Here is a 9597-nt window from a genome sequence, read left to right as displayed (position 1 = left end):
AAACAAAAAAAAACCTGGGCATGGTGCCAGGCACCTGTAGTCCCAGTGAGTTGGGAGGCTGAGGTACAAGAATCACTTGAACATGGGAGGCAGAGGTTGCCATGGGCCAAGATGGTGCCACTACACTCCAGCCTGGGCCACAGAGACTCGTCTCAAAATAAAAATAAAAATAAAAGAAAATGGAGGCCCAGATTTGGTGGCACAAAAGGGTCATGATATTGTGGAACAATGATCAAATGTTGAGGAACAGAGAACTTTGGTTTGGGGAAGCAGGGAGGAGTCTACTATCTACTCTACTATCAGGAGATTGGCTGAGGAAAAGAAGCTGGAGGATCATATCCTGAGTAGTCATCGAAGGGCTGTATGAGAGATAATAGGGGCTGTGTGAAAGGAAAACAGTGAGATCAAATGTTTGGAGAGCACTAGGCTATATATTGGGAGTCAGTGAGCAGTCAGCACTGAGAGATAGTAGAAGATAGAATATCCAAGATTGAAAGCTGGAAAATAATGAGCAAGAAATGTTGTGGTACTTTGCAGACGTCATTTTGGGAAATAGTGCCACCGATTGCTGTGGGGGAATTGTAGGAAAGTGTGATTGTAAAGCACAGGCTGATACTGGGGAACAGTGGCTGTCATACTTGTGGCACTCAAGTGTCTCAGGGCAAGATATCAAGGCACATAGTTATCTGGGATTATGGGAAGTCAGAACTAAGAAACGGCAAGGCCCTGATATTGGAAATACGGAGCTTGTAAAGACCCAGGGGGCAAATTCCAGGGCTTAGCTGGGGGGCTGTACTCAGTCTTAATAATGGAGGCAAGTGGAGACTAAATACTGAGGGGCAGTAGGTAATGCCACAGCGGGATAGTGGCTGATCCGCCATAAGGGATGGTAGATTCGGACACTGGCATGTTGTGAGGACCTGATATGGAGAAAGATGCCACTGTAGCTATTTAGTGGAGGGAGAGGTTGTATTTTGGAATGCTGAGTCAGGGGATTAGGTCTGTTTTGGAGGGACAGTAGGGATGCTGTGCAGCAGGCCACAGGAAGCTTGGCAGGGCCCACTGCAGAGTTGGCAATTAATGGAGAAGTGAATATAGAGGAGGCTGAAAAAGAGATAATTTATTCCATCAGAGGGCTCACAATTACAGACATTTGCAAGTAAAGGATATGCAGGGTTAGAGCGCTGCGTTTTGACATTTAACATTCATGAGTAAACAGATGGCCGGTGGGTAAACAGCTTGCCAAGGTGGTTTCTGGTATTAAGCCTTTTGAGTATAAGATGACAAACCCCTAGGGGTCAGGTGGTTTTCCCACACGCACTCTTGACAGTGACAAATCCCTCAGGCCCTTTTGTCTTGGGTCCCACAGCTAGAGAAGGGCTCTGGGCCAGAGTCCCCAAGGACAGCCCTCTCGTGTACCCCTAAGGCCCCCAGAGTCTCATCCTGGGGATTGCGCCAGCGTCCCGGTGGGGTCTGCAGCCACAGGTCCCACGAGTCCTGGACACTTCCAGAGCGTAGTCTCCTGGTAAGACAGCTCCTCCGGCTATGAGTCTTGGCTCCTCCAGGCAGCCACAACAAAGTCTAAGGCAGGAAAAACGCACAGTGGGGGTCAGCCAGAGCCCCTGCGGGCGCAGCATTATACTCGGACAAACGCCACTTACCGAGTCCCGCGCTCCAGCTACGCCTGGGGCACGCTCTCGTCCTCTCTCGGCTGCGCCAACTCCGGGACACAGCTGGCTCCTCCTGGGGGCGATGCAGCATCACAGGGCTCCGGCCCAGCCCGGGCCAGGGCGCCGACCCTCCCAGCAGGGCCCTCACTAGAAGGCTGCGGGTCTGGGTCTGGCTCATCCCTTAAAGAATCCAAGGTTGGGTGCACTCTGAGCTTCCCAAACACAAAATGATGAGATTCCTGCGCGTGCCCCCATGTTACACTGTAGTGGGGGTTCAGGGACATTCTCCTAATTATAAATGAGGTTCAGTCACACTTCAGAATTCTAAACGCCATTACCCCTCACCTGCAGGTGCAAATAAGCACCCTTATTTCATTGCCGGCAGCTACTTTGTACCTTCCTACTGACAAAGATAGTGACAACAAAGAAGGAAAGAAACAAGCATGGAAAGCTACATGAAGCGGGTGCGGCGCTGTTCCAAAACACAAAATGCTGAGCCCTGTTTTCCCTTTCCCTCCCCACCTGGTCCTGCAACCACCACATCCCGCGCTGGCCACTTAAGCAAGCTGTAAATGGATATAAGTAAAGATGCAGGAGGTGATGGAGAAGGCGATGGCCGCGTAGATGAAGATGGAGAGGTGCGGAAAATGGTAGAGATAGCAGCCCTCGTCCAGTGGAGGCGCCTCCTCCTTGGGCGGGGGGCGCGCTGCGGCCTTCGGAGGCTGCCCGGCGCGGCGCCCCTGCGCCCTCCAGCCCGCGCGCCGACCAGCCTTCTTGCCCGCGGCCGACGCGGACCTGGGCGCGCGGACAGCGGGAGGGTCCTCCGAGGAAGGCTTGTCAAACAGGCCTTCGGACTCCGGGTCCGGGCGAATCTGCTCGGGACCCCAGGGTCTGCGCTGAAAGAGTCCGTCAGCCATGGGCAGGAGCGCGGGCAGGTGGGTCAGCTGGGACTGGGTCGGAGCGCAGAGGGTGGTGGTCTCGGCTGCGGCTGTATTTCTACCGCCCTGGGTGAGGGCGGAGCCAGAGGGGCAGGGGGCCTCTGCAGGGTCTGCCCGACCTCTCAGCGGAGGCGCAGCTTACCCTGGCTCCTCCTTCCGCCCCCAGCCTGTTGCAGAGGCTGACTCGCTAGGTTCCAGCTCGCCCGCTGGCCGGCGGCTCGGTAGTCTAGCGCAGCAAGGTTTATCTCCACAGCAACGAGGCTGGTGGCCCGAGGGGCAGGATGCGCAAGCCACTGGCTGGGACCCTGGGACACGAGCAGGCTTGGCATCTAAGAAGCCGAAATGCAGCCAGCCAGGCTCTCAGCTGCGTGGGGAGCGTCCCTTTTCTCCTTTTAAAAGTAATATTTATTGTGGGGTCTGTTTTAAATTTTAATTTGAATACGTGAAAAAGCTAACACACTATCTTTGTAGAAAACTAGAAATTGAGAAAACAGTGTAGGCCGAATCAGTAGTAAAATAAAGCCTCCCACAATCCCAAGGTCCAGAGATAATACAGCTAAAGAATTGGTGCATTTCTCTGCCTTCTTTCCTTTTTCTCCGTCTCTCCATCTCCATCTGTATCTGTACAACCTGTTTCTCTTCTTGCTCTTTACCCGCAAAGGCAGGACTCCAGGCTTTTGAGCATCTCACATGACTAAGAACAAATCCTTCAAAGACCTGCCTCACCTAAGTCCATTTCTCGGATCCACCTGGGGTCTACTCAGGCCTCCTGGTCATCCACCAAGCCCTCTCTTGTTTCATCGGTACTGCCACAAGCTGCTGGGTACTCACATGTCCTGGCATCTCTGTTGCACCTGAGGTTCCAACGCTGGCTGCTGTTCCCTCCTGGAATAGAGGGAGAATAATTACTTGGATTTCTTTGAGTCTCAGTAGATTGGAGGCATCCACTGGTCAGCTCTGTTAGTTGCAGCAAATCCAACTCAAACTGCCATCATGAGAACTCCCTGCCTCCTGCAAGTAAAAGGTCCAGGGTGAACCAAGACCAGGGTGCTGAAACACTGTAACCAGGGTGCTTCCTCTGTCTTAAAGTGTTGCCAGGGAGTTCTTGAACGGCCAGCGCCTACTAGGTAGTGGTAGGTACTCAGGTTTTTGCTGAATGAATGATGCAGTGAATAATGGCAGCAGCAAACTCAAGTCCTCACAGCTTAACCACCTCAGCTAAAAGGGCTTCCAGTGGGTACAGTGGTTCACACCTGTAATCCCAGCACTTTGAGAGGCTGAGGCGGGCCATGAGGTCAGGAGATCGAGACCATCCTGGATAACATGGTGAAACCCCATCCCTACTAAAATACAAAAAATTAGTTGGGTGTGGTAGCATCTGCCTGTAGTCCCAGCTACTCAGTAGGCTGAGGCAGGAGAATCTCTTGAACCTGGGAGGTGGAGGTTGCAGTGAGCTGAGATCGTGCCACTGCAGTCCAGCCTGGGCAACAAGAGTGAGATTCTATCTCAAAAAAAGAGGGGGCTTCCAGTTGGCTAGGATGAGGAGAAGATGGAACCCTCATCTGTGATGTCGAGAATGTAAAATGGTACACCTACTTTTGAAAACAGCTTGGCACTTTCATAAAAAGTTAAGTATACACTTACCATCCAACCCAGCAATCCCACTCCTAAGTTTCTACCCAAGAGAAATGAAAACGTGTATCCACATAGAGACTAGTGCATGAATGTCCATAGCAGGATTGTTGGTAACAGCTGAAAACTGAGAACAATCCAAATGTCCGTCTAATGGTGAGTGGATCAACTAAATGTAGTTTATCTATGCAACTGATTACTATTCAGCCATAAAGAGTGAACTACTGACCAAGTGCTGTGGCAAAAGCCTGTAATCCTAGCACTTTGGGAGACCAAGCCAGGAGGCTAAAATGGAAGGATGTGACCGTTAGATTGGAAGAATGTGAAGAAACGGAGTGGTATGAGGGATGAATGGAAGTATATGAAGGGTGAAATTGAAAGGTGTGGAAAGTGGAATGGAAGGATTTGAAAGATGAAATGGAAAGTGTGTAAGGTGGAATGAAATGGTATGAAGGATGGATAGAAGTTTATTTATTTATTTATTGGAGATGGAATCTTGTTCTATTTCCCAATCTCGACTTACTGCAACCTCCTCCTCCTGGGTTCAAGGGATCCTCCTGCCTCAGCCTCTGAGTAGCTGGGATTACAGGTGCACGCCATCATGCCTGGCTAATTTCTTGTATTTGTAGAAGAGACAGGGTTTCGCCACGTTGGCCAGGCTGATCTCAAACTTCCTGACCTCACGTGATCTGCCTGCTTCGGCCTCCCAAAGTGCTGGGATTACAGGTGTGAGCCACTGCACCCAGGCAGATGGAAGTATATGAAGGGTGAAATTGAAAGGCGTGGAGGGGGCATGAAAGGACATTTTAGGTGTAGTGAAAGAATGTGAAGAATGAAATGGACGGTTGTGAAGGGTGGAATGGAAGGACATGGAAGGACCAGAGTGTGAAAAGTGGAATGGGAGGAAGTTTAGGGTGGAATGAAGAGTTTGAAGGATGTCGTGGAAGGGTGTGAAGAGTGGAACTGAAGGGCATGAAGGGTGAACTGGGAGGATGCTTAAGGTGGAATGGAAGATGTGAAGGATGGAATGGAAGGACGTGAAGAGAGAAATGGAAGGACGTGTGGTGGACTGGAAGAGTGTCAAAGGGTGTGTAAGGTGGAGTGGAAGAATGTGAAGGTTGTAATGGAATGGGGTGAAGAATGGAATGGAAGGGTATGAAGGGTGAAATGGAATTGTGTGATGGATGAATGGAAGGGTGTGAGGGTAGAATGAAAGGGTGTGTAGGGTGCAATGGGAGGGTTTTCAGGGCGTAATGGAAGGGTGTATAGAGTGGGATGGAAGAGCTATGTGTAGGGCTGTGGCTCTGAGAAAGTCACACAAACCTACCTATGGGGTTTAGGTGGGAGTAGGTAGTGGGGAAGTCTCAGTAACCAAGAGGGTCTTGGGCAGAACCATGCAAAGGCTTACTGGGAGGAGCCGGGTGTAAGTGACCAGTGCAGGCATTACAAGTGCTTTAGCAACTTCAGGGTCCACTGCATATTAAGAAGGTGGGAGGCTAAATCTGGAGCTCAGACAGCAGAGGCCCAGGTGTCTTCAGGACACCTGGTTATTTTTTACCTGGTCTATCTGTATAGAAATGAATATATTGCAAAATAGTACTGGTCCCAGCCCAGTTGCAGCTGGTGAGTGTGCAAAGCTTTGGGGAGGCTTTGGGCATGTGAATTCAAAAGCCTTATCAATATGTGTTACTTTGCCCAAGAAATTCCAGTTTTTAATGATCCCATGGAAACAATTAAGGATATTTGCAAAGACTTTCCTGCAGGGTTATCAAAATTGTGTTTATAATTGTGAAAAGTTAGAAGCAGTTTTAGCTGCTTGGTTCCATAAAGTCTAGATATTTGAGGTATGCGAGGTGGGGAAGGACACTCAGGTTGGGTTCCCCAGAAAGCTGTGAGATGGAGATTTCTATGGATGCTTTCATATCACAACCTGCAGAAGAGGAGAGAAGAGGGGAGGGGAGGGGAGGGGAGAGCAGAGGAGTAGGATTGGGTAGAGGGAGAAGTTAGGTTGCGACGCAGTCTCAGTAAGGGCACCAGTTGATCCCAGGAAGAGCAGCAGAGCTGAGACAGCCCTTCAAAATTACCCCAACTTTGAGTGGAAGGGCCAGAACTTTGCCCCATGTCAATCAGTCATTAACTGTGGCTGTCCCAGGAAGGAGGTATGTTCCAGGGCAATGGATGCTCTTCAGCGGAGGGCTGTCTGCCAGCCATACTCCCAGCAGCTGGAGAACAAATTCCTCAGTTCTGAAAGGGGGTCCTGGGTGGCACAACCTGACAGCCACTGCAGGCCGCACCTTCCACCACTTGGATTCTTCTTTCACATTTTGGGAGGAGCAACTCAAGGATTTGGTGTGTCTCTTTTTCCAGGAAGAAACCTATTAGAGGCTGAGTGATGGACTACAGCCTCCCCTCCCCCCTGCAGCTGGTCTTAACCCTGCAGTTGACAGTGATTGCTGCTGTCCTCTCCTATCCATTCCAGATGCCCCTCAACCTCAGCTGGCACCTCTGCTGGTCTTGGTGTCTTCTCGGTGGCATGACCCAGACATTCATCCCTGAGCCCCTGGTCACCATGTGCTTCTCAGGCTATGACTGCTGCACTTATCTATTTACTATCAAAATGGGGCAAGGTAGTACAAAGAGCTTTCCAGTTTTAGTGCATTACGTGGGTGCTAAACATATTTCTTCCTTCCTCCACTGTGTGTTAATCTACTTCCTTCTAATAATCAGGATCAAACACCTCTGTCAGGATGCTGACTCCTCTGCTTGCTGGCTGGTTCCTTGGCAGCAGCTGTAGTTTACAGCTCAAAGAACTCTTGATCTGTTTCCTGAGGGAATTGTTTCACCATCTAAACCAACAGGGCAGAGGTTCTTGGGAAATGGAAGCACATAACCCTCAGCTGCGTGGCTGGGAGTGATGGTGGGCAAGGACTCTCCCACTCCCACTCCTTGGTTCCCAGGCCGTGGATGCTGCTTATCAGGAACACAACCATACGAAGGCACAGATGTCCCTTGACTTAAGATGCGGTTACATTCCAATAAACCCACCGTAAGTTGAAAATAAGTAAAAAATATTTAATACTCAGTAAACCATCGTAAAGTCAAAAAAGTGTGAGTCAAACCATCATTAGTTGGGGACCATCTGTAGTTGATCAGCATGATCTATTGGCATTCTAGCTGTCAGCTAAATAAGACTTAACTCTCTTTAGAGGAAGATAAGTCAGGAATAGCTATAATTTTTTCAACTATAATTTTTATCATCAAATGAAATATAGAAGTCACACAGGGGAAAAAAAGAATCAATTGACCAGATAGCGACAGGCCCAGAAGTAATTCATCTATTGCAGTTAACACCCAAGAATTTTAAAATAAATATTATTTAAAATAAATAATATATTCAAAAGAGAAAAGAATAAAGAAGTTTAGCATATAAATAGAATCCATATAAAAAGAGGACTAAGATTCCAGAAATAAAACATCTGATTAAAATAAATAATTCAAAACATGGTTTTAATAGATTAAAAAGAGGATAATAACAGAAAGACGGGTAAGTAGAAAGTACCCAGGTTGATGCAGAGATGGATAAATAAGAATGTGAGATACAGAAAACTGTAAGAGCCCTCTGGAACATGGTGAAAAGTTCTAAGCTATCTATAATTGGATACCTAGAATCAGAGAGAGAGAAAATGAGGTACAGCAATATTTGAAGAAACCTGGCTGAGAATTTTCCCACACTGATGAAAGCCATCACAGCATAGTCTCACAAAGCTCTACAAACCCTAAGTATGAGTCAAAAGCAAAGAAAACCCCTGCACACCCAGGCACATTGCAGTAAAACCAATGAAAGCTAACAGCAAAGAGAAAATCTGACAAGCAGACAGAGAAAAAGAAAACAATGGACTCACAATAGACTTTTTTAGTAGAAACTCTGGAAGCTGAAGACAATGGGTTGTCATTGCATTTTAGATGCTTAAAAAAAACTCAAATGGAGTGCTGCCAATGCCCCGGTGGAGAAGCTGAGGTCAACATCAGATCTGAAATATTTAAAGAGGATACAAAACTATTTCAGCAATGCAGACAATTAAGTGCTGTTGTGGGCGATGGTGCTGTTGGTAAAACGTTTCCTGATATCCTACACGACAATTTCCATCAGAATATGTACTGACTGTTTTTGACCATTATGTAGTCACAGTTATAACTGATGGAGAACCATATACTCTTGGACTTTTAGATAATGCAGGGCAAGAAGATTATGACAGATTACGACCGCTGAGTTATCCACAAACAGATGTATTTCTAGTCTGTTTTTCAGTGGTCTCTCCATCTTCATTTGAAAATGTGAAAGAAAAGTGAATGCCTGAGATAACTCACCACTGTCCAAAGACTCCTTTCTTGCTTGTTGGGGCCCAAATTGATTTCAGAGTTGACCCTTCTACTACTGAGAAACTTGCCAAGAACAAACAGAAGTCTATCACTCTAGAGTGCGAAAAGCTGGACCATGACCTGATGGCTGTCAAGTATATGGAGTGTTCTGCACTCACAATGAATGGCTTAAAGAATGTATATGACAAGCAATATTGGCTGCTTTGGAGCTTCCAGAACCAAAGAAGAGCCACAGGAGTGTGCTGCTATGAACATCTCTTCAGAGCCCTTTCTGCACAGCTGGTGTTAGCATCATACTAAAAGCAATGTTTAAATCAAACTAAAGATTAAAAATTGAAATTCATTTTTGCAATAATGACAAATGCCCTGCACCTATCCACATGCACTCATGTGAGATAAGGCCCATAGGTATGGCCCCCCACCAGTACTAGTTAATTTTGAGTAATTGTGTATTGTCAGAAAAGTGATTAGTACTAGTTTTTGTTTCGTTGTTCAAATTTTTTTTTTTTTTTTTGTAACAAACTAATTTGAATTGTTGAAGCTACTCCTTGGTTCCACTCTGGAGAGTAATCTGGGACATGTTAGTTTTTTTTTTTTCCTCCTCTTTTTTTGAGGGGAAAGTATGTGTGGGGTTTGTTTTTTAGTCTTGTTATTTTAATTCATTAACCAGTGGACAGCCAGAAGATGGATTGATTCCACATTCCATTTCCTAGATCTAGTTTAGAAAACATGTTCCCATCTGGTGCTCTTAGGAAGGAATATAGTAAATGCCTCATTTAATAGCATACTCCTTTTTGAGAGTTGCCTTTTCTCTCCACCCTTGAGTAGATCCAGTATTTGATGAAACTCATGAAAGTGGGTGGAGCCTATCTTGCCCCTCCTCTTTTCTAGGACATACTATATGTAACTGTGACCTTCAAGGACATTTGTTTGCCATTTGCTGATTTTTTTGGGAAGTTAATTTCTAACTTCTTTCA

The 9597-nt window shown here is 47.0% G+C and overlaps 1 protein-coding gene and 1 pseudogene across 2 annotated transcripts; one reads left to right on the top strand and one right to left on the bottom strand.

Moving 5' to 3' along the window:
- Window positions 1-1095: 1095 nt before the first annotated feature.
- LOC108297767 lies at window positions 1096-3492 on the bottom strand. 2 transcript variants are annotated; one of them, XM_037735561.1, is made up of 3 exons: window positions 2466-3492; window positions 1662-1743; window positions 1096-1581 (listed from the first exon to the last, which is right to left on the bottom strand). In XM_037735561.1, the coding sequence occupies exons 1-3, from the start codon at window positions 2585-2587 to the stop codon at window positions 1342-1344; spliced, it is 444 nt and encodes a 147-aa protein (XP_037591489.1). In that variant the 5' UTR covers window positions 2588-3492; the 3' UTR covers window positions 1096-1341. The 2 variants fall into 2 exon arrangements, with proteins under 2 accessions (XP_037591489.1, XP_017375958.1); XM_017520469.2 differs by having other exon boundaries at window positions 1662-3492.
- Window positions 3493-8222: 4730 nt separating this feature from the next.
- Window positions 8223-9033, top strand: LOC119469791 (annotated as a pseudogene).
- Window positions 9034-9597: the final 564 nt, after the last annotated feature.

Source organism: Cebus imitator, unplaced genomic scaffold (assembly GCF_001604975.1).
Source record: "Cebus imitator isolate Cc_AM_T3 unplaced genomic scaffold, Cebus_imitator-1.0 Scaffold841, whole genome shotgun sequence".
Taxonomy (NCBI): Eukaryota; Metazoa; Chordata; class Mammalia; order Primates; family Cebidae; genus Cebus; species Cebus imitator.
The sequence above is the reverse complement of the archived record's forward strand: the minus strand, read 5'-3'. Positions and strand labels throughout refer to the sequence as shown.

Bases quoted from the DNA above. Each gene is read 5' to 3' on its own strand.
- LOC108297767 (XM_037735561.1), bottom strand. From the start codon at position 2,587: ATGGCTGACGGACTCTTTCAGCGCAGACCCTGGGGTCCCGAGCAGATT. The intron at 1,744-2,465 runs GTCCGCGTCGGC...CATCGCCCCCAG, and splicing joins CCCGCTGTCCGCGCGCCCAG to GAGGAGCCAGCTGTGTCCCG. The intron at 1,582-1,661 runs GTAAGTGGCGTT...TTCCTGCCTTAG, and splicing joins TAGCTGGAGCGCGGGACTCG to ACTTTGTTGTGGCTGCCTGG.